The sequence below is a fragment of the Patiria miniata genome, unplaced genomic scaffold (assembly GCF_015706575.1).
Source record: "Patiria miniata isolate m_02_andy unplaced genomic scaffold, ASM1570657v1 HiC_scaffold_17, whole genome shotgun sequence".
NCBI classification, from domain to species: Eukaryota; Metazoa; Echinodermata; class Asteroidea; order Valvatida; family Asterinidae; genus Patiria; species Patiria miniata.
This window is the reverse complement of record NW_024037055.1, coordinates 5,688,373-5,712,698: the sequence shown is the minus strand read 5'-3', so window position 1 is coordinate 5,712,698 and position 24,326 is coordinate 5,688,373. Positions and strand designations below refer to the sequence as shown.

General features: G+C 39.6%; 2 protein-coding genes across 4 annotated transcripts; one reads left to right on the top strand and one right to left on the bottom strand.

Annotated features, from left to right (window-relative positions):
• Positions 1 to 5,671: 5,671 nt before the first annotated feature.
• LOC119723622 (E3 ubiquitin-protein ligase MSL2-like) lies at positions 5,672 to 10,222 on the bottom strand. Its single transcript, XM_038194367.1, has one exon. The coding sequence runs from the start codon at positions 9,141 to 9,143 to the stop codon at positions 7,920 to 7,922; it is 1,224 nt and encodes a 407-aa protein (XP_038050295.1). The 5' UTR covers positions 9,144 to 10,222; the 3' UTR covers positions 5,672 to 7,919.
• A 1,538-nt stretch (positions 10,223 to 11,760) lies between these two features.
• Positions 11,761 to 22,637, top strand: LOC119723620 (propionyl-CoA carboxylase beta chain, mitochondrial-like). 3 transcript variants are annotated; one of them, XR_005270559.1, is made up of 16 exons: positions 11,761 to 12,059; positions 12,736 to 12,855; positions 13,260 to 13,499; positions 14,540 to 14,600; positions 15,591 to 15,640; positions 15,795 to 15,836; positions 16,114 to 16,180; positions 17,114 to 17,234; positions 17,597 to 17,678; positions 18,035 to 18,158; positions 18,338 to 18,546; positions 19,465 to 19,563; positions 19,765 to 19,864; positions 19,994 to 20,169; positions 22,036 to 22,061; positions 22,195 to 22,637. XR_005270559.1 is itself a non-coding variant. In XM_038194365.1 (14 exons), exons 1-14 carry the CDS (start codon positions 11,808 to 11,810, stop codon positions 20,113 to 20,115), a joined length of 1,689 nt encoding a protein of 562 aa, XP_038050293.1. In that variant the 5' UTR covers positions 11,761 to 11,807; the 3' UTR covers positions 20,116 to 20,988. The 3 variants fall into 3 exon arrangements, 1 of the variants encoding a protein (XP_038050293.1); XR_005270558.1 differs by lacking the exon at positions 22,036 to 22,061; XM_038194365.1 differs by lacking the exons at positions 22,036 to 22,061; positions 22,195 to 22,637 and having other exon boundaries at positions 19,994 to 20,988.
• The last annotated feature ends 1,689 nt before the right edge of the window (positions 22,638 to 24,326 follow it).

Genomic DNA, 24,326 nt, shown 5'->3' with positions numbered 1-24,326 from the left:
TTCCCCCAAAAAAGTTGATTCAAAAATTTACTGCGTGGGGTTCGGGCCCGCTTTTAAGGGCCCCGGAAAATGTTTGAATTCTAGATGCTTTGTTGTGCAATCTGAGGTAATTTCTGATCACTGTAACCAATTTTGTTTCAGCAAAAGACGGTGGTGTACGCAGTGGCTGCCTTTTTTGCGACATCACTTGAAAAAAAAATTGGGGTTTTTTTTTTTTGGGGGGGCATGGCCGCCGTTCCCCCCCCCCTCCCCCTCCCGGATCTGCCGTTGGCAAGACGTGACATAAAATTAAAGATGTTTGTAATTATGCTTGTGGGAAGTATTGAGAAGAAAGATCTCTTGCTTAAAAGGTCAAACCCTTTTGTAATTATATATTTTTTTTTACAGAAAATCGAATCCCAAAACAATTCCTCGAATCTAGGCTATAACTACAGTAAACTAATGTTACCTCATATACATGTACTACTACGAAAACAATACATCATTTAAAATCAGGTGAATTCGCCTTGGTTTAAGTCTCAAATGCATCAATTTGCCTCGCCAAGTTAATATAAAAATCAAATTAATTTTGCAGTTAAAATTGAACCGGTGGGTTAACCGGGAGTTGATTGAGCTTGCAAATTGACTGTTTGGTTAAGATATGCATCTTCTCTTATCGCTGATTAAATATTTATTTTTTAGACGATCGTTACCAAGGATGGGTCTGGGGGTTTACAAAATTTATCAACATGAATAAATTTCACGAGCCGATTTTATAATAGGTGTACCTGCATTTTCTTGTCTGTTTTATTGCAGTCTGTAGGAATAAAGATGGAAAAAAGAAGATGGGCTTAGTTTTATATTTCGAGGTGTGTCTCACAGGTCTTCAACCTCTTGACGAAGGATATATTTTAAGCACATAGTTAAACGACCTGCCGATCTTATTACATTTCGTTTTCATTTTTTTTTTTTTTACTCAACTGACCTTTTTCAAAAAAGTATATCGGCCTTATTTTAAAATACAAAACTAATATGTAAAATCACGTTTTCTCGAAATACTTCTTTTAACATTAATACCACACTTTTCATACCAGAAAATTATGAATTACAATTTGTTGTGTTCTTATTGCAGTGTATATGTGGTGTACACGTTCGATTTCCATGATAACAATTAAATGATCGCTAAAAGGTCTTCTTGAACTCATTAATGTTTTGGGAAACAAAGATTTTCAGAAACAAAGGGGAAAATCTCTTTAATAAACAATACTAAAATGGATCTGATTCGATTGTGTTGGCAGTTAAACAAAAGAAACCGCTTTCTGTGTGTGTTTTTTTTTTACGTGGGTGTCTAAACTATGATATTTTCCCCCTGATCTTCGGTTAGTGCTTCAGTTAGATGGACCGTGTAGGGATAGCATTGCTGAATTGCCAATATCGCGTCTCAAATTATAAATTAATACTCCCCTAAGCGTTTGGTCATTTTTGCCTGGTTGCATATAACAGCGCCTTTTAAGCCATCCATTATTGTCACATCTAATTGAATCTGAGCCCATCTTCTTTCCACCTTTTATCCATGCTCCCTAAGGCGGTCCCTCAGCCAATCAGCAGAAAGCCTATTAGGTCTGATTTGCATACCACGCGCCCAGGGTAATGTGATTAGACGACATTAGCCCAGACTCTGCAATCAGTCACTGGGAAAGAGAAGAAAGTCTTCCCATCGTATAAGAGCTGATGATTTAAGGGTTTGATGACCCTCGGAGCTAAACCATCTACGTCCCAAGACATTCATGTCATCTTTGGGCCATCCGAAACGCATCCAGCAGAAATTCTTGGAATAAATTTGATATCGGTCTGACGGTATTCGAAAGCAAACAAATTTATAATATGTAAATAAAAAAAACACCTTTTTAAAAATTCTTTGCAAATTAAATTATCAGTCTTTAAAATAATGACACATAATTCTAATCATTAATTGAAGTGGGGGAAAGAAAAGAACAAAAATGGAAAACTTAAATTTAGAATGCCATTTTGTACTGACCGGGAAATAAAGTAAATATGCATTGAAATGAAAATGTAATTAATTCAGTATTCGAAACCGCAACCTTTTAAGAGGTCAAATTTAATATGCCTTAAAGCTGAACAGTAATTCCGCTGAGAACACTCCTTTAATTAGCATCAATAATGCATAACAATAAGCCCAGGTTTTCCATAAAATAAAACAGCGTTGAATTGTAATTGAGAGTCCTGGATATTTCACCATTGTTTCTGATTGAATTGTTACTCCCTAAGGTTAATTAGCTTCTTCTTTTTTTCCAGATGGCGCGTTTTTAATTTTCCGATCACTACTCAGCAACCCTGGGCACACGGTCCGTGCGCAGACAAACACCGCACTCAAAACTGGAGGATTAGTCATCGGAAAGTGAACAGAATAAATTGATTGAAGAGATTTCGACCTGCATTCTAAAATAGAATGGCATTCTAAAGACCTTACAATCATCTGCAAAAAAAATATGAATCTGAAAATGTCCCTTTTCAGACCAATTTATACGCAGAAATAATCGATTAAATTTATCGCTTTCCTTCCAAAAGAATAGAATAAAACTCACGACCCACCCCGAAAAAAACAACTTTACTGTCTTATTTCCAAATGTAAAAACAAAATTATTTTTCGTGTACAAATTCACTTCATCCCTCTAAAACTAGGGGCGAGGCGATTTAGAAAAAAACTATTTATCGAAAAGACCGAGTTTTCACTTGAGTGTCAGAAAAAGTGATTCTTTTTTTTTTTTTCAAAGAATTTCAAAATTGTAAAATTAGAGTAATTTTTCACCATGTTTCCACCATGCAAACCTGGCTTGCATTTATCCAGAAAATGTTCCAAATGTTTTCTTTAGCTTGTCATTTTTGTCAGCAGGCGTATTTTGTTCACACCCGCCCTAGTCGACGGGTTTGTTTGTCATGATTTACCCATTGCACGATGCGTCTGGTTATTGATGCCGAGATACCATACGGCAGATTTATTACCGAGAATCGCATATCGACTGCTCGTCGCTTTAACAGCCGGCCGTGAGCAGGCTAAAACGTACAGCCAGAAAAGACCTCATAAGATTCGGGTTCGATACCCTTAATTCAGTTTGGTTACCATTAATTACCTTTTCCTTGAAGCCCATTTATGAATTTGCTATATTGGTCTGTTTTTGATCTTAGTTGAATAAATCGGTAAGGGTTGTGATCGCTTAAGTTGCCATCTTGTGAGAATAATTTATTAGTGTCTCCTTGATCAGCACTCATTATCATAGGAAAACCAGGTTTTTATCATTTCGTGTTGGCCAGTTCAACTATAGTCTCCAGTATCATGTCCTGTAGTACTAAAAAAAAAAAACGATTATCAGATATTTTTTTCTTGGGAATGACTGAGGATACTTGAAAGGTGTTTCATGGCCAAATTATCTGAGGGTTAGGTCATCGGATATATAGATTTACTCTCTGAAGCCACTCGGGATTTTATTCAAACAAAAAGTATAAAAAGAGCTAGTTGAGTGCAGTTTCAAATGCCAGTTTGTCGTACAGACCTTATCGATCTCACGCATAAATCCATCTTATAACCGTAGCATATCGCCCTGTGACCGAGCGTACCCAGCCGATCACCACTTTACTCGTATCCAATTCTCTTCTTAGAAGATGATGAACGATCGAAACTTCTACGAAATTTGCACTTCGCGTAGCAACTAACGTTGCTTTTGTCTAATTACTTTTGCCGAGTGATTGTCGTGTTCCCTCCCCCCCCCCCATATTCATACGAATTAATAGTTATTAATTCGTATATGCATATGAAACCCATATTATGCAATCTGTTTCATAAAGTACTGAATTGCATAAAAAAAAATTTGGTTTAAATTCAAATGATCTCATTGTCACCAAGCACCCAATCATCTCTGACATTGAAATGCTGTTTTATTCAAAGTCCGCGGAATTCTAAGAAGTGCTTCTGTTTTTTTTTACTGATAAATATAGAAATAATTGACCTGTACGACCTGGATTCGCGATTTCTACGAGGCATATTATGCATATAAAATGGTCGGGCATTCCAGTGTTGGCTTGGTATTCGACAAATCTCGCGTACTTTGCACTGGTTATGGAAATACATGTACATGTATTGATATCTGACAGGTTCAAGTGTTTTTATATCGAATGCCTGAAATGGGGTTTAGAGCCTTTAGTCCTTGACAATCGCTGTATTATTGGCGCCACGTTTCTCCTATTATCTTCAGAAAATGAATATATAGAAACACACTTGGGAATTAATGAATATAGTTTGCTGGATTAGTGGTTTTTTCTCTTCAAATATAAGCTGTCTATTTACTCGTTATCGAATACACTTCGGTGTTTGTTTTATGACTTTGCCGATCAATAAATTTTGTCGCTAAAAATAAAGATTATACAAGAAAGCCTGTGAAGTCTGTGGTATATGGAAAAATGGAACCATATTAGAAAACGGTAGTTAACATACTTTTCTTAAAACCTATTTTATACGTTCATTTATATTTAATTAGTTAATTAATTATGATTATTATTATTAGATTTTTTGGGGGGGGGGATTTTATTTCCTGGCTTATTTTTCTTTAAATAAAAAAACACACTGTAGTCGCCGTGTGTATTAAATTATCCTTGAAATGCCTTCCATATCTTTTCTAAAAGATAAAATTTTAATGAAATTGCCAACTGAACGCGAGTCACCGTGAGATGTGAAACGGCTTTTTGTGAATCAATTAAATGATGGATTATTATATCCGTCTCGTTCGCTCGTGCCATTGAGCGGGCCGCACGATCCTTGAATTATCGAATCAAAAAACCTAGACAACGGAGTAAATTGCCTCACAAAATGCCCGATGATGACCATTTAAGCATGAACGTAAATGTAACCATGACAACACTTATAGACACCAAAAAGGAGTTAGGGGCTAATTTTTTTTCTCTCCCCCATATCAAATGACGCAAGACGATGCCTTGGGGAGACCAAGTCGAGATAATGACTTCCTTATTTGGTTCAAAAAAAATATCGGCGTTTGGGGGGAAAACAGATAGGGCTATCTTATGGGAAATCGCGAGTCAAAATTTAAAGGGAATATACATTTGCTTTTGCTGTAATTTTCAGAAATGGATGAATTTAGGGGTTAGTATTTCATAGGAAATATTGTTACACTGACTTGCTTGAAGTTTTGTGTTCGTAGATGCTGGAAAAACCAAGAAAAACAACTATGTCCCTGTAGTCTGGTTCCCTGACCCCACTTAAGATGAAACAGAGCAATTTATAGACGTCAGGGAATTGTACGGTTGGGGAAACAGTCTATCCGGCTTGTACCCGTTCATAGGTGTGTAATCGATTGCAAACAAATGCAACCTAACTAAATAATGGTAATTTGGGGGCAGTATTTGAAGAGAGCCAGTTTTTTCCAACACTGGTCGGGTTGGAAATGGATAAAAAAATACAATTTTTTCTTGAAAATGACGGCACATCAGGTGCCATGATTTTTACAGGATGCTTTAGACTGTCATTCACTAAAAGTCCAGGAAGGTATTTCACATTAAGTTGGTAGTTTTTTTTTTTTGATGTTTGCAAATGATGTATATCCCCTTTAATATGAGTGGAAAAACACAAAACAATCCGAGCCAAAGAATTCACGAAAACAACTTTTATGTGATGAGTTTTTACGGCTTCTGAATCTTAATCTTTAATTTTAAGCCATCACTGTTTTACACCAGAATCTGTTTGTTTTTGTACAATGAAGAAATCTCATGAATTTTTAGCTGTATGCATTAGATTTCTGCCTCAAAGTATTTTGTACACTTTAGTTTATAGGGTGAATATAATTAATATACGCTCCCTTCTGCCCCTAATTATACAACTCTATATACACCAAGAAACAGAAGATTTGCTCAGATTTTTTTTTTTTTTTGGTAGAAATAACTGTGATAACTTCTACAGCTAAAGAAATAAGTTTTCTTACAAAATAAAGAACATTTACGACATTTCTGGTATTATAACAGCACATAATACACGATTTGGAAAATGAAAATTCGATCTAAAAATTCACAATTGAGTCCTTTTGAGCTCCAATCATCAACGTTTGACTTTTCAAAGATTTGAATAGGCGGATGTTGAAAAGTTAAACAAAAAGTGAAACAAGGAAAACGGATGTTTATATTTCAGTTTCGAGTCATTGACCTTGTCCTCACAGTGACGATTTGCATATGAAAGTTCATTCAAATAAAAAGGAAAACAATGAAATGTGTATGAATGTCACATTCCAGCTGTAACGATAGCGTCATCACATTTGCGCCCTTCCCACAATGCAAAGCAAATACAATTTTAAAATCGACCTCCATTTCGGCCAAAACAAAAACAAATATAACAAAGGCAGTTCTTGGAACGCAAAATTCGGCATAAGTTTAACTGGTCGTGTTTCAAATCTCCATCAGGTGACAATCTGACAATTTCTACAAAATTTAGTAAAAGTCAACCTCGTTTCCATGGTGTATGATTCCATGTTGTGTATTTTTCTTTACCATAATTTGATTTTCGCTCGTACCCCCGCCCTGCAAACAGGGCACTGGGAAGGGCTAATCCACTTCACGGAATCTTGTGAAGGAAGTACGGATGGCATTCTGGGTAACTTATCATGACCTTCGCATGCAGCTAGCACGTGCTACGTATGATAAACAGCTGTAGCGAGTTTGTGCGCTGCATTCTATGTCACAGGTCACGCAAAATCTATCCAATGAGAGCTCAAAGAGATTAGCCCTTCCCAGCGTCCTGTTTGCAGGGCGGGGGTAAAAGCAAAATTTTGATTGTGCCTCACAAGAGCACCTATCATGTGCACATGATTGGTGGTGGGTTACCAGCTACGGTACCAGAGTACCAGTATGAAGTTCAATCAATACATATTTTTGTAAACTTTTTTCCCCCCAACATACATAACCATGGAAACGAGGTTGAATGTAGGCCTACACTTTTGAAAGGACACACTGCAAGTTTGTTAAGCATTTTTTTTTCAGGACTAGTAAAATACAAAATTGGACAAATAAAATTTGTTTAACTTGATCTGCGTGAGCAAAGTAGTTTAACATTGTTTTCTTTTAAATGATCACAACAGACAATGACTTCATCTATAAAGATTCTAGAAATTATTTGCAAATGATACAAATTAAAATAAAAGCATTATTAACATACACCAAATGTAACTAGAATAACTTAAAAGGTTTACCCGTACGTAGTAGATTATATTTTAACAAATGTTAAAGGACTTTCAAGTTGTGTACAAAATTTGCTTTTTTTTTTTAATTTATTTAGTATTTATCTAACATAAGACTAACTGAAAATCTAGTTGTGGGCAATTTGGCCATGTGTTAATTTTCAGAGTTTTAAATTGCCATTTTAAGACTAAAACAAGGGTTGACATCAGCAATAGAAAATTAAACAACTAAAACTGCCCAACATAAAATGTTGTTGTGTTTTGTGCAATGTTATTGTTAGCCATTTTTCCAAGTTTAGTTATCAGGTGCTGATCTAGAGTTGTGATACAACATAGGGGAAAGAAATTGTTATATTCTGATCCTATGGTTTTAAAAGATTTTACTCATATAGCAGAATTTGTAAGCTTTTTGACAAAAAAAAGGTTGACAACTCTGAAAATCATCTAGAAAGCTACCTTTCTTTCCCCCAACATTTTTCCAATTATCTTTTTATCAAGAATTACTTCATTGCTCTGTTCGCATCTCAAAGTACCGGACAACAGCCACATCCTTCATTCATTTCTATAGCAACCAAACATCGGATGAGGCACGGAATTCAAATCAGTGCCCCATCACCTGAGGCTAACCAAGATAATAAATAAAAGAGGATGACCACTGCTAGGCACACGGAGGCTATTTGCGTTGGCTTAATCCCCGACTTCTGAAGATTTGAGAGGATTCCGACAACCCTTACAGCGGCATTTGGTACAGGGCACCTCTGACACAAAGCAAGGGCAGCGATGACCCTGACACGTGTTGAGGCCAGGGTACTTGCTCCCCGTACCACATCGACATCCTTCTTTAATCTCCAGCTTGCGACCCGCCTTCAAGAGTTTCGCTCGGTGACCCGAAATGACGAGTTTTCTAGGCGTGTTGGATAAGGAGTGTAGATCCACCAGTCCGTTGGACGCGAGGAGGAGGTTCTTCGACCTCCGCTGGTACTTCCGCTTGACCTTTGCAATGCTCAATCCATGGAGGTTGGACTTAGGCTGTGAGTGATGCCCCAGCTCCAGTCGCTTGTTCCTCTTGATTTTAATCTTGGGCGAGGCGCTATTGTCCGAGTTCGGGGTGATGGTGACTGAGTATTCATCCACACTGCCATCAATTGATACATACGGTTCCGCTTCACTGCCGTTCAGTGCTTCTGTGTGGTTGAGAACGCCCTGTGCATTCCTGCTGACTTCCGGGTGACCGTGGTGCGGCGTTACCGCCCCCGAGGCGTGACCGTCGTGACCGTTCTGCACCGATTTACCCCCGGCTCCCGAGCTCGAGTTCATGCTCGCTTTGGCCAGGTACTCCACTATATTAAACCCTGAGATATCCTGCGACCTACTGCGTTCGTAATGGCTGTCGTTGATTGCCATGCCTTCTTGCAAAATCGATAAACCGGAGCTGTGGTTGCTCGTTCCGCCGTTTGCACCGACCAGATTCCGCGCAATCGGTGTGTCAGCGATGTACTCGCACAGCTTTTTGTAACAAGACAGTAAAATCTGTAACTGTTTCACCTCCGCAAACATGCTGTAGTCTTTACACCAACTACAGGAGGGCTTGAGGAGCATTTTACCGCCCAGGCAGCCACGGCAGACGAAGTGTTGGCAGGTCGAGTTGGACGGGCCCATCGGATCCTTGAGCAGGCCTGCGCACACACAGCAGGAAAGCGACTGTCGCAAATACGGCAGTCGTCGGTACAAATCGCTCCAAGTATTCGGGTCATTATGTTCGGCCTGAAGGATATACCGACACGTAGAGACGTAGAGAGTCGTGGCGTTCATCTTGCTTTCCCCAGCTACAAGATCAACGCCGGAATCGGTCCGCCAGACGGCCTTTTTGGCGAGAACAAACTCACGATTCCATCGAAGAACGAATTCCATTCACAAATTATTACTACATTGATCAACGACGATCGATGTTTACTGGCCACTGCTTACGTCACGCAGCTGCGACCTTCCGTACGCTGGCTGGTTACCAGTCAACGAAATCCCATAGACACATCACACACTGGTCTCCGGCACTTCTGAGTGCACCAAAAAGGTGCGGACTCGGTCTGGTTTCCGGCCGTTAGTTATGCGTGTACGTGCGGTTCTGGAGCCAGGCTACTTGATCAAAGAGGTCATTCAAGAGAAAATCACAAGTGCTGTTTTATTATTAGACGGGTCGCGTGAGTGGCGTTGGATGGCTGGTTTTGCGGCCTTGACCAGGGCCAGCCACATTATTTATGGCAGGAAAATTGGGTGTGACTTGCTGCTTTGAATATTGAATACTGTTTAAAGCTGAAATTATTTGTGTTATTGTTTGGCTTGTTTGTGACAATCAACATCGTATATCAGTGACGGTCAATTGGCAAACCGTCGCCCCTTAAATTCGTCGTGCGTGAAACGGTGACGCCACTTTCATAATTTTCGCACTTAGAATCATGGGGCTACCTGCTAGAACTTAAATCGTTATTTTCATCATGTTTTCACCATCCAGACATGCAATCATCAACATTAATGTATCACCACCCCTTTCCATCGCCAACGTTATTCATTGCCGTACGTATGATGACATCACCTCACAATATAGCCAATTAAGTTTCACCACTCGCCGTCCTCGCCAATGGTGGAAGAATCCTCACCATTTATGGTGGAAATCATTTCATCACCACAACCTCGATCACCACTGTCATCAGTGTTTATTACGTCATTGTCACCAAGATCGACCAGTGATATCAACAGCAAGATTTAACCAGTGTATTATCTTGATAAACCAGTAACCAGGCACGTTGCCCGAGCTACCGTGACGGCTGCGCATGCACTTACTGATATTTCGCCCTAGCTGCGGAACAAGCAGTTGAACTAATCCTCAAGTTTCTCTGTGAGTCGGTTGGTTGGTTGGTTGGTTAGTTAGTAACAAACGTCAGCAACAGCCTTGCATGGCTATAAATCACCTTGTCCCTCAGGCTCGGGTATATATCAACCCCTTAGGCCCAGGCCCTCTGTCGTTCACTTTATGGGTCTCCCGCTGACCGCCAACCAATTATGAAGACGTGGAAAATTGGGTCACTATAGGTCAAAAACTGATGTTTGTGCTGAAAATACTACCCATTCCAGAAATTACATGGCACAATCACGTCACACATGCATCGACACATATTTGTTGGCCCGCAGCTTCCGGCGAGATTATTAGTCGAGTTTGTTTCCATGATATCACTTTTATTAATAGCTATGACAGCTTGCCCAAAGTATTTAAAAAAAAATCTAGGCCACTTTATGATTTTTCCTCTCTGGTTGTTCGCCTTGGCGGTTAGATAAACTGGTTTTACTTAAACCACAAAAAACACAATGTAAATATGTTTAAAAATAAACTAGGGCTTACATTAACCAGCATTTATTCTATCACTTCTTTTTCCTTATAATGATAGAAATTGTAACATTAATATAAAAAAAATAATAACCGCTGTCAGCGAACAACAATGCACCATAAAGGTTAATTTTCAATGTAAAAGTTGCCCAGGCCCACGGCTTGTACTTCACAGCGTGGTGACACGATTTTAATATTGATATAAATGAATCTCAATGAAATTTGTCAAAACCCGTCGTACGTGTTCGTATTCAGAAGGCGCCGCGTAGTATACTTCTAAATATGAACCCAGTACCTCATTAATTGCTCATTATAATATACATATTCTGCCATTTACACACTAGCAAAACCGAACATTATATCATCTTCCTGCTGGCTTGTCGCCAAGCATCGCTTGATGAAATACGTCACTGTGACGTCTGACTGGTCTGAAGATAAAAAAAACAACGGGGCCGTGAAGCGTCACCTGGTGTAAAATGAGTACTCCTACGGTTGCCAATGGTTACGGAAATGAGGTTTGACACTATGTTCCAAACTGGAAGGATCTGCGAATGCAAGAGTTCACGAAGCTATATTTTAGCAGTAAACAACTTAACGAGTGTATATTACACGACACTCTTGGGTGTTTTTTTTTTTTTTTTTTTGACCGACAAGATTTTTTCCGTGTATGGCCTTCAAGCCTAAGTTTTTCCTGGTGTCAGTTTATACCATATCCACTCGTGTGTACGTGACCGTAGGATTTCCTATAGAAAGAAAGTGCCACTGTCCATGCGGGTGATTTGAACAATAAATAGTCGATCCATAATTATGATCAGTACCGACAAAACAAAACAGCTACCTTGGCCTGGAGCGGCTATTAAGAGACAAAAACGAGAAGTTGAACAATTATTACTTCTTCGTTGGTAACTATATTTGACATTAACATAATTCATTTTATTCAACTATATTTAACATTATCATAATTAAATGTAAAGTACATTATCGATTGGTAATTGTTGATTAATAGCTGGAGGTAATGATATCGAGCCACATTATTAAAGGATGAATGTGGGCAACAGAGGGCGCCATTTATGAATTAACTCGGGCAAATTTATTTCGCCACGGGCATTTTTGGGGGAAAGATCCAATAGAGGGCGCTCCACAGTTACCCTAAAGAAAACACCCAGACTACATCTTCGACTTTACTATTGTTGCTGATGCTAGTCTGGTACTGTCTTACGTGCAGAATCGCACAAACATTCGAGTTTCGACTGGGGAAAATGGGGTCCAAATTTGCCAACGTTTTCTGCAGAAATGGGTCGTATCTGCGCCCATTCGTGGCTCTCAAGATGCAGACGAGACCATGCACCATGGCCGTGCTCGCTGACGTCCAGAAGAAGATTGACCAGAAAAGACAAAAAGCCATGGAAGGAGGCGGACCGAAACGGATAGAAGCCCAACACAAACGGGTAAGGAAATTATGGGTTGGGAAGTTCATGAAGTTAGGCTTCCTGAGCAGGCTGTGGTAATACGTGCGGTAAACGGGTAGGCCCAGCTCCTTCTCAGACTATGGTTTAAAGTGCTGCAAATGACAAAGTCCTCATTAAAAATGCAAAGTCTGTTGGCCTGTGCAGATTATTTTTAAGTTAGTTAGTATTAATTTTAATTTTTTGTTTTATTTTTATAATTTTTGTTTCATTGTTTGTTCATTGTTGTCATTTTGTTATTTTAATTTTTACCATGCTTGCATGGGGGGGGGGAGGTGAATAGTAAAGCTGAACAGAATAGTAAAATGTATCGTAATCATGATATCAAATAATTATAGAATTCAACAAAACATTTAATAATTTATAGTAAAACCTAGACCCAGTATAAACTGGGGCGCTAGAAATAGAACTCCTTTTTTTTCCTTCAAATTTTGACTCATTGGTTGGTCGTACTAGCATGACTAGTGCCCCAACGCGAACATTCATAAAATTAATAGATAGTGGATATATTACCAGATGCGGATTTCTTCTGGTAAACGATATTAAGCCGGAGAGATCTTACAGCCCCCTCTTTGACGCGTAGACAAGTAGGCCTACATTGTAATGTACTAAATTACCACCATCGTTCAAGCAGCAACATTTGGTTTTGTTATTTCAGGGTAAGTTGACGGCCCGTGAGCGCGTCAATCTGCTGTTGGATCCAGGCTCCTTCGTTGAGTTTGACATGTTTGCAGAGCACAGCTGTACTGACTTTGGAATGGATGAAGAAAGCAAACAGGTACTAGTAACATATCGGTGGCACCAAGTTCAAAACATCCTGGGACATATTGAAATAGAACCTTATAAGTTGCATTATACTACGCTGCATTGGGAGTCCTGTTTATTACGTCACGATTTACTATGTTTTGTTTGCTGCCCCCAACGACAACTTTTACACAAATTGCACGTTCGGGTCGAAACAGGACCTGAAAAATATCTCTCAAAAGTACCTTTTGTACTCATTTCATGACTGACACAATAGTCGTTTTTATTTCATCACACCTTAGGCTACATATACCCGAAAAATGACGGAAATGTCTTGGAGCATTCCACAACCTCTTTAATGATTCTTAAATGTTTTTATGACGTTTTCTTTCTGGTTTGAAACAAAAGCTTCCTAACTTTTCTTGTTCATCGTTTCAGTTTCCAGGTGACGGTGTCATCACTGGACACGGTTTAATCAACGGACGCGTTGCCTACTTGTTCAGCCAGGATTTCACCGTGCACGGTGGTAGTCTGTCCAGCGCTAACGCCCGTAAGATCTGTAAGATCATGGATCAAGCAATGGAGATTGGGGCACCTGTGATCGGATTGAACGATTCGGGCGGGGCTCGGATCCAAGAAGGGGTGGATTCACTGGCTGGATATGCGGACATCTTCCAGGTAGGAAATATATGATATAATCACATTAATTTTTGTGGCACCCGTTTATGCAGTGCATAACAATAGAACTCAGAGGGAAAGGGGGTGGGGGGAGGGAGGGACGCGTAATTTTTATTCCTAGGAGGGTTAGGGGCAATGTCATGAATAATTCATGTTTATCCATGAGAACGGACAATGACATCAACAGCATTGTTATTAGTTACTCAACTAGTTACAATACATTAAAGCATTTTAAAGAACGGTTGTCGTCGAGCTACCACACAGTAGCCTAGTGGATAGCGAGATGAGCTATGGACACAAAGATCCCTGGTTCGAATCCACGTCGTCGCTGCTCATTTTCATCAGCTATTTTTCTTCTCCAAATTTATCACTGAGATAATTTTAAATTAAGGGTTAAATAGAACGAGAACCTAAGTCTTGCAATGATTCAAAGGAAAAACTGAATTATTCATGACATTGCCCCTAACCCTCCTAGGAAAAAAAATAACGCGGGAGGGACGATCCCAACTCCCAGTTTTGTTCAAATTTCCAAAGATGGTGTCTGGACAAAAGTTACAAATTGCTTCACCAATTTTGCATGTTGGGGTCAACATGCAAATTGAGGTCAAAGTTTACATCAGTATATAACCCTTTAACCATCGATTGTACAAATTCGTGCGATATGAATATATGCATGGCGAAACCACAAACATGACGACTCCAACCATTTGCGTGGCACCCATTCGCGTGGGGGACGATCCCAACTCCCAGTTTTGTTCAAATTTCCATAGACGGTGTCTGGATAAAAGTTGCAAAGTTGCTTCACCAATTTTGTCAAAGTTTACTTTAGTATATAACCCTTTAACTGTCGATGTCACAAATGCGTGCAATATGAATATGCATTTCGAAACCACAAACATGACGACTCCAACCATTCGCGTGGCACCCCACCAGTTAAAAAAAAGAAACCCCTTTCAAAATCTCAACTTAAGATCAGACCCCACCCGCCCACCTTCAAAAAATTCCAAGAACCAATTATTTCTCTTTTGTATTTGTCGCAGAGAAACGTCATGGCATCTGGAGTCGTCCCCCAAATCTCACTCATCATGGGGCCGTGTGCAGGTGAGTTGTCATGGCAACTGGCAGTAGCCATGGTAACGATCAGTTGCCATAAGTTACCTCGAGTTGCCATAGTTTCTGTAAACTAGACACAAAGAGTCTGTGTTCCCTTGTGGCATTGGTGGCAATTTCTTGGTAACATTGGTGGGGGGGGGGGGGAGAGAGAGCAGGACGGGGCGCTGTACGAAGATGCATGTATAATAATAATGATAATAGCAATATGTGTATACATGTATATAAAGTGCACATATCCACCAGTATTAGTTCTCAAGGTGCTGCATTCACACATTAGACATATGTGGATGTAACATCTACACATGCGCAACTTTCACCCATTTTTCATAAGGCCAAAAAAAAAAATCTCCGGTTTCTGGTATGCGCGCGCGTCGCCGTAGCCATGCGAGTCGGCAAATGAAAAAGTTTTTTTTTCAATGAAAGATGATGTCTCAAAACCGCCAAACTCACTGGTTTGACTGGAATCCTGCTGCTGCACAATTTTAACGTGTTTTTAGATTGGGTTATGTTGAGAATAAGCTTGATGTGGCCTCTCTGGACTCCCATATATTTGCACTAAGTTTAGTCGGGCACAATTTGCAGTCATCAGCCGACATTTGAAGCAAAAAAATCAGGTAAAAAAAAAAAAAAAAGCCGCGTCGCCGCACCACTTTTTGGGCAAGCTCCATACCAGAAACCGGAGACTTTTTTTTTTTAGCCTAATGTGTAATTTTCGTGATAAAGATGGTGAACAAGCAATATCTTAAAGTTATTAAAACCATTTTGGGAGAACAATGCGAAAAATTTTGGTACGTTGTCGTAAAATCTACATGTAGTGGGATAAATTATTAGGGGGGGGGGGGGGGGAGACATCGCCAATGACGTCCCTCGCCCAAAAATTATTAGGGGAGGGGGACATCCCCCCCCCCCCACTCCGTCTCTCCGCTGTCCATTACTAGCGGTCATTATTTGACATTTCCTGTCTCATTTTTTTTCCAGGTGGTGCTGTGTACTCCCCAGCCCTGACTGACTTTACCTTCATGGTCAAGGTAGGAAAACGCCAGGCATGATACTTGCCATCATCTAATTACTAAAGGCTGTTATTTACTTTTTTGCTGTTTACTTTTGGTCCATTTTGTTAATATTTGAATTCTTACCTTTGTTTTGAATTTAACATTGAGCTAGGGTTTGCTATCTTTTCAGGACACATCATTTCTCTTCATCACCGGACCTGACGTAGTCAAGGTAAGATAGACTCTCTGAAATTGAAAGGTTGGTTTCTGGATGTTTTGGTAGGCTGTTTGACCATGTGACTGTTTTATTTTACGAGTGTGTTTGTCTGTCTGTCTCAATCTGTCTGTTTATGCACCTAATCAATGTGTCTGCTTTAACGAAACTTTGCAAAGTACATCACTGATTTGGAAACAAAACTATATATATTTATATACCTTTTATTGTCCAAAAGGAATGTAAAAAAAAAAAGTACATTTGAAGGAAACTTAAGTTATTTTTTTTTCTGCAGGCTGTGACCCAGGAGGATGTGACATATGAGGAACTAGGAGGAGCCAAGACTCATACAACTATATCTGGTGAATATTTATCAACTAATTAGCATCTCATTATTGTTTCCTTGTGTCTAGGGCCATTTCCCAAGTCTCAGGTTCATCCATAGCCATGGTTACAGGGTGAGTCAGAATGATCTGGACCCAAATGAAAGAAAATGTTAAAAAAATATGTAGCAATTATCAAAACAAGTGCAAATGAGATATGTAGTAGGCTGGTATTTTGGACATTCTTGGTGAAAGTTTCATGTGTATCCATTGTACCATTTTGAAGAAAAGCGCTAGCACAGAACACACGCTAAAAAAAACACTCTGACCACAGTTCCATGGTTCAACAAATTTATTGAAATCGCGTACTGATGTGAAGCAGTGTAATAAATAAAAATCTAGTCATGGAGATTGAATCACTTAAAGTTATTGACACATTTAAAAAAAAAAAAAAGGCAAAACATTTAAAAAAAAAAAGAAAGGCAAAACCGATTCCGTGTGCAGACTGGAAAATTAGCTGTTTCAATGAAAATGGCATAACTCCTCACTACTGCCGCTAATTTGAAAAATTCTAAATTCCTGCAGAAGACAAGGTAATAACCATTCATATGAAACACTCGGTTTTTTTTCTCTCAATTTACTCTATTTGCCACAAAAAAATGGTGAACTTGGGTCCAGATCATCCTGACTGAATCTGTACATCTCGGCCTCAAGAATCAATTTGCAAAAAAAACACTCGTGGAACTTAAGAAAACAAGTCCAAATGTTGGCCCTATATTTGATGAATTGGTGTTATTCCTTCAGCAGAATATGGCATTACATTGAGCCAGGGTGATTAAACTAACAGACTATTAAATCATGACCCTTTCTCCAAAGCCTGCCTCCATTTAAAGAAAGTTGTTTTTTTTTTGTGGGGGGGGTGTTTGTTTTTGTTTTTATCTTATCACTTTCACTCTTCATTCCATCGTTCAGGCGTCGCTCACGGAGCCTTTGAGAATGACATCGATGCGTTGGCTAAACTGCGTGATCTCTACAACTACCTCCCACTCAGTAATCAAGACCCCGCCCCTCTTAGGGCATGTGATGACCCAGGGTAAGTAGTATAAACAAAGACATGTTTGCTTTTCCCAAAAAGATCCGTACACTATTGCTCTTTAATGTTTAATATTCCTAGTACATAATATTTTTGGAATTTGTGCATTATGTTCACATTCTTGGAAAACGACTTTAGTTTATGCACAGATGATTTGACTTGGACCTCAGACCAGTGAACTGCTAGTCCAGGGTTTTACCTACTGACTAGTCTGGATAATATGGTGGTAGGTTAAAGGCAACATCAGTATTCATTTTTAATGAAAAACACCGAATTGCCTTTGCCAATTTCTTGAAAATCTCAAAAACATCAACAAGAGTAAAAAATGAATTTTTTTGTCTGTATTTCATTTTTTGTTACAGTGACAGACTGGTTCCTGTTTTGGACACCATTGTACCCCCAGAATCTAACAAACCCTACGACATTTTGGACGTCATTCGAGCTGTAAGTAACATTCATCGTCTAATGATTATTACTTTCGAACAAGTGGATTCTTTAAGTGCTTCCTTATCCCACAGAATTCCTAGAGCAGACAAGTCCTAACAGGACTAGTTGTTCTGAACACATTTGATTGCTGTAGCTGTCGGATTTCATAATAGGCACGTTTAGATACTTGGTACTAAAGGACGAAGCAATAATGGTTAAGTGCCTTGCTCCAGGGCACAAGTGTCCAGACCCGGGCTGAAACCCACACTCTGCTGCCTCTGAAACACCAGAGCATGAGCCCGGAGCGGTGCTCTTAACCGCTAGGCCATGGCGCTCCTAAGTTGTTAAGATCTTTTTATGTTTTAATTTTCCAGATCGTGGACAATCGTGACTTCTTCGAGATTATGCCAGCTTACGCTAAGAACATGGTGATTGGTTTTGCCAGAGTCGGCGGTCGGACCGTCGGCATCGTCGGTAATCAACCAAAGGTCGCATCAGGTCAGTCAATAGGTCACTTTTCACCAACTGAGGGCGCTGTAGCACATCCATTGCCAATATCGTGATGTAGATTTTCTGATCATCATGTTGTTTTGCATCAAAACACAAATTAACTGTTTCTCCTCTAGGGAAGTTCGCAATTTGTTCCTTAAGCCCATCAATGCTTGATATTCATTTAGGTTGCCTGGACATCAACGCGTCCGTCAAAGGAGCCCGGTTTGTGCGTTTCTGCGACGCGTTCAACATCCCTCTCGTCACCTTTGTGGACGTGCCGGGATTCCTGCCCGGTACCCATCAGGAATATGGCGGTATCATCAGACACGGAGCTAAACTTCTGTATGCATTCGCTGAGGCTACTGTCCCAAAGATAACTATCATCACTAGAAAGGTAAAGAAACTACAAGCACAGTGGATACCTTTGTTGGACCTAAAGGGATTGAAATGATTGACTATCTGTGTTTTATATCCTATGTCTGTCTGTCGGTTTAGCAATGATTGACTTTCTGTGTGTTTATCTATGGATAATTTATCTATTGTATTACTAGAAAGGTAAAGAATATACAAGAACAGTGGATACCTTTTGTTGGACCTAAAGGGATTGAAATGATTGACTTTCTGTGTAACATATCCTAGGTCTATGTCTGTCTGTTTAGCAATGATTGACTTTCTGTGTGTTTATCAATAGTGATCTTTGTTTTTAGTAATGATTGACAATCTGTCTGTTTCTTATCAAAGGCCTATGTTGCTCTTTTTGTTTAACTATCAGTGACTATCTTTGTATTTGTCGGTGATGGTCTGTGTGTTAAGCAATGATTGATTTTCTGTGTGTTTGCCTGTATTAGTCTGTATGTTTAGGAATGATTAACTACATGTCTGTTTCCTTATCCAAGGGCTATGTTTGTCTGTGTGTTTAGCAATGATTGACTATCTGTTTGTTTCCTTATCCAAGGCCTGTGTTGGTCTGTGCGTTCCGCAATGATTGACTATCTGTCTGTTTCCTTATCCAAGGCCTATGTTGGTCTGTGTGTTTAGAAATGATTGACTATCTGTCTGTTTCCTTATCCAAGGCCTATGTTGGTCTGTGTGTTTAGAAATGATTGGCTATCTGTCTGTTTCCTTATCCAAGGCCTGTGTTGGTCTGTGTGTTCCGCAATGATTGACTATATGTCTGTTTCCTTATCCAAGGCCTATATTGGTCTGTGTGTTATTAAGCAATGATTGACTATCTGTCTGTTTCCTTAGCCAAGGCCTATGTTGGACTGTGTGTTTAGCAATGATTGACTTTCTGTGTGTGCTCTCATCCCAGGCCTATGGCGGTGCGTATGACGTAATGAGTTCCAAGCATCTGCGAGGTGATACTAACTATGCCTGGCCTACTGCTGAGGTAGCTGTCATGGGCGCGGCGGTAAGTGGAATTGTAGAATTGTCATAGAATTATATTTACTTAGCTCAAAAATTCAACTGTGTTTTTTTTTTCAACAAAATGGAAACTTTCTATGTAAAAATGGGTGTTTTTCACTTTGCTGTTTAAGAAATGCCTTCAAATTTTAGCATAGGGAAGGTAGATTGACTTAAGTTGTCTTCTTTTTCTCTTCATTTTGTTCAGGGAGCAGTGAAGATCATTTTCCGAGGTCAGAAAGATGTCGTGGAGAGGGAACGGGAATACGTTGAGAAGTTTGCAAATCCCTTCCCTGCAGCTGTCAGAGGTATGGACAGCCACATGCTGCAACAAATCTTCACCAGTTTTGTTTCTGTAGGCTGAGATATGGAGAGCCACATTCTACAAGAAAAAAAAAATTGCAAAATTGCGAATGTTGTCTTTTTTGTTTCTGCAGGTTTTGTGGATGACATCATCCAGCCCAGCACGACCAGACGGAGGATTTGCCGGGACTTGAACCTCCTCGCAACCAAAAAGAAGAGCAATCCTTACAAGAAGCATGCCAACATCCCTCTGTGAGAGGGTTACCTTAAGAAGGGACTCGCTGCCGCAAACGACAGATCAAGCATGTTGGTAGGCCGTGTCTAATTGGCAATTAAATCTACCGAAACTAAATTAACGCTTGTAAGATCCCATAATATGCATTACTCATACATCCTTTCAGGAAAGTGTCCGAAGTCGAAGTCATCACCTAGATCTTCAGTATCTGTTATATTATGAAGGGTGAGCTGCCATGCACTCTAGAAAATGCCAAGTTTGAGTAGTTGACCTATCGCCGTTTGCGAGTTAGCCCCGCCCCTTAGACAACCTCATTGAGTTTTTGTACACTAAGTTTTGTTTGTCTCAGATGTTGCGCATTCTGCGTCCATTTGTATATCATGTAATTGGACAATATTTCACAAGCTGCGTTGACGCGATTCTAACGCGATTCTGCCGCGGTAGGTCAATTCTTTGATAAGTGAATGAATTCCCGCAGCTATCATTTGAGGCACGTTCAAATCTCTCCTTTGAAGTCTTTACGGATCAGTATGTGTGCCCTCCACTGCTCGGTGGGTATCGGCATTTCTTGCTATGTGCCGAACCACAATGCTGTCAGAGTTTGAATGCTTTTAGGATTTAAGTCATCAATAAAAATGAAACAAATTAGGCTAGGAAAGGTTTTAACACGCAATTTGGAGAGAATTTGACTCTGTCACCCCCCCCCCCCTCAAAAAAGTCTCTAAGTAATTCATATCATCACCGTTTTCACGAACTAACACTTGCGCGCTAGTGGGTGTTAGTTTGTGAAACCGCGTAATCAACTATTTTGGTTTCTCAAACTAACACCTGGGTGTGTGTGCGCACATCGGACACTGACACGAAAAAGAATGATTTTGGTTTTCACGAACTGAATTTCAAGCATGTTGCGGAAATGCAATTCGGAGAAAACGCTTTGGAAGATTTGCCACAAGTTTAAAACATCCATGCACTTGTGGGCTAACACAAAAATTTAATTGAAAACCTTTTTACTGGTGAAATGAAGATCAGTGTTAGTTCGTGAAAACGAAAATGTACGGAGTGAAGCATGCAGTGCCGGGTGTTAGTTCGTGAAAACAAAAATAACGCGGTTCTATAAAATATGCGCGCGTGCCGGGCACTCGCGCTCAACTGAGTGTTGGTTCTTGGTGTTGGTGACAATATGTCTGGAGAATTGTTTCAAAGTTTATTGACACTTTCCTGAAATATAAACTGAATATTAAAGCACTGAAAAATATAAAGGGCTGAAAAATATAATATCTATATTTTTAGCTGTAACGATATTTAGAGTCTACAATTGTGCTTGATGTTGAAAACAAGTCATAACGTGGCATTCCACTTTTGATGTCTTGACATTTCGGGACATAACTTAAAAAATATACTACAGGGTGTTTGTGTGTTGTGACAAATAAGCAGCAAGTGTTTAGGTTAAAAAAATGGTGTTGATGTGTGAAATTGATACCTGGTTTTTATGATAATTTATTTAAGAATGTTTAAAGCTATAGTCCATCATTTGCAGCCATCCGAAAAGTAACTGGCGTAATTATTGATGAAAAACATACTTGGTTGACAGATAGTAAGTGGACTAAACTCCCTGTGAAATTAGTCTTTCTGGCAAGCTGTCATTTCGAAGTAATCAACAAATGAAGGCCTTTCCAACGGTGCGTCTTAAGACACCGTAGGAAAATTTAAATTAGTTGTTCGTTTTGTTATTCGGCGAAGCGCGCGCAAGCATTGGCACGACGCACACGCACGAGCGGTTGCTATAATTCGTCGGATCAATGCGCGACATCGCGTATAGCTGCAATCGGCTCAGTGAGAACGTGTTTCGGACGCTGAATTCAGGCCCAATTCAAAACATGATTCAGCAACTTTTGATTTGAAATTGAGATCCTAGAATGCTGTTTTTCTCGGTATATACAGCTGAAGCTGAGCTGAAACTTCATCAGGTTAGTTGTTCAGTATCCTTCATTAGATTTTAAACACTTTTGTTGCTTCAAACGAACAAAATGCACAAATTACAAATGATGGACTATATCTTTAATTGCAAAACACTTCCACCTTTTTTTTTTCCATTTGCAGAATTGCAGCCACGCTAGATACATGTAATGCATATCTTGAACCCCAAAACTTCTCTAGGAATTGGGATGAAAATAGAACCCCATGGCTTTTTTGGGGTAAGAAATTTGAAGTTGGAGTATTTGGTTTAAGATATTGTGTCAACTTTATTATCACATGATCGGATCTCCTGGTCGTTTTTTTGTTAGTCAAAGTGAAAAAACCTCAAATTACAATAATATAAGAATGAAGTATTTTATAAAGAAGCAGTATTTTTTGCGATTCTCATGGCAATATATTGTCTGCTACTTAATAGGTAGATGGCAGATAAAATACTCTTGGATTTTGCTTCAGAAAATTAGGTATCCTGCAAAATTTATTTTGTGAAAGATGCAGCATGATCGTCATGATACCCACGTCTGTAAACAATGTCCATGAAATATTAAATATATATGTTTTAAAACTGATTTCAGCTTCATTTTGTGGTGCAATTTGTTTGTTTTATAAATTCTCACTTGGGGTTATGGTTCATCAGTGTTGTTGCACATAATTTGCACAACTAATATTCATCTGAATTGCATGCACAAACCTGTTGCATCTTAAGATGAGTGCAGCGTGCACTGTAGCCTTAAGTCAAGGCCCACGCGTCTTTACCCGGACACGTGACGCGCCCCGGATGCTGGCACGTAAAAAGACTACCCCCTTAAGCGGCTATATCATGTTCATCGCAGTCGCTTGAGCATTGTGGTATTGCGTCACTGTTATGGCTGTAAGCCATGCTGGTATCGCAGTCACGTGCGCGCGCACACGCCGGTCACGTCCACAGTCGGTTCGCCGCTCGCGGGGTAGTCTTTTGACGTGCCAGCATCCGGGGTGCGTCACGTGTCCGGGTAAAGACGCGTGGGCGTTGACTAAAGGTTAGGCGCACTGGCAATACAATGTCGAAGTTTCTGGCACCTTGCCTTTTTGCACTGCTGTACTTACATGCAGTATGTAAGAAAATGATGTCTGTTATAATATGCAAAATATGCACAAAGCTGATCTTCCAACTCACAAAGGGAGTCCCATATTGACAAGATATTAAAGGGATGATTAGCCTAAAATCCACGAAAATTTGATGTTTTCCATTGTTTACTTATCCTATTTCAAAGGACTGGTTAGAAGGAAATTAACCTAATGTCTTACCCGTTCCCGAGAAAAGAAGAATAAAAACGGTTGTCTACAGTGGACATGGCAGACATTTTGTGACATACGCATACGTATTTCCAGCCGTGTACGCCTGGTACACGTTGTGTGTGACACATAATACACACAGCACCAATACACAAATGTCGTTTCTTGCACTTACGCAGAATGCATACACTGGTGGAACATGTGCCGTAGGATTCACGACTAGCACTCAGCAGCTCGATTGTTGAGAGTCAACATTTGGACCCCCAAAATTCGTTCTCGCAAGAATATAAACACAGAAACGCCCAGTTTTTAAAGGATGGTTGTGTTGACGTTTGTATCCTACTTTTTAAATACTCTTTTTCAATTAATATAATTTTGTTTAAAACGCATTTTGTAGCCCAATTGGGCACATTCCAGGAAGTAACGTCCCTTTAAAAGGTAAGTGGCACACTTCGTTCAGTCCAAAAGACAACACTATCAGAATCAGACTCGACAGGCAGAAGTTGTTTATTTGGATATTTTCCCATCCAAATTTATTTCGTTATTCTCCGGTCTTAACACACAATACCCATTCTTTCCAGCAGCTTAGCACCTGTTGTAACAATGCACACTTAATAACAATACACCCTTTGTTTTGCTAACAATAAACCCTTTGTTTTTACATTGTGCTTTTTTGTGTCTATATACCACACTGCCATATATGCAACATGCATATAGCCACTGACATCTGAGTAACAATGATACGTGTATTTAAAGCTATGCCTATGGCTACAGCTGAATAATAAGAACATTCATCACAGCAGTAACACAGAGACCCTAAGCCTTAGCCTTAGTTCATGATGTAGAAGAACTACGTTAATCTACCAAAACCCAATACTGCCATTGGAATCCTACAAAACTTAATGATGGATTTTGATAGATTTAGGCAGATATTATAATTCACAAAAGGCATAGAGTTGTTTATTTACACAAATCTGAGTGAA

Excerpts from the sequence above, each read along its gene's own strand:
- LOC119723622 (XM_038194367.1), bottom strand. The coding sequence starts at position 9,143 with ATGGAATTCGTTCTTCGATGGAATCGTGAGTTTGTTCTCGCCAAAAAG.
- LOC119723620 (XM_038194365.1), top strand. The coding sequence starts at position 11,808 with ATGCTAGTCTGGTACTGTCTTACGTGCAGAATCGCACAAACATTCGAG. Across the intron at positions 12,856-13,259 it reads TGGATGAAGAAAGCAAACAG|TTTCCAGGTGACGGTGTCAT; the intron begins GTACTAGTAACA and ends TCATCGTTTCAG. Across the intron at positions 19,564-19,764 it reads TAGCTGTCATGGGCGCGGCG|GGAGCAGTGAAGATCATTTT; the intron begins GTAAGTGGAATT and ends CATTTTGTTCAG.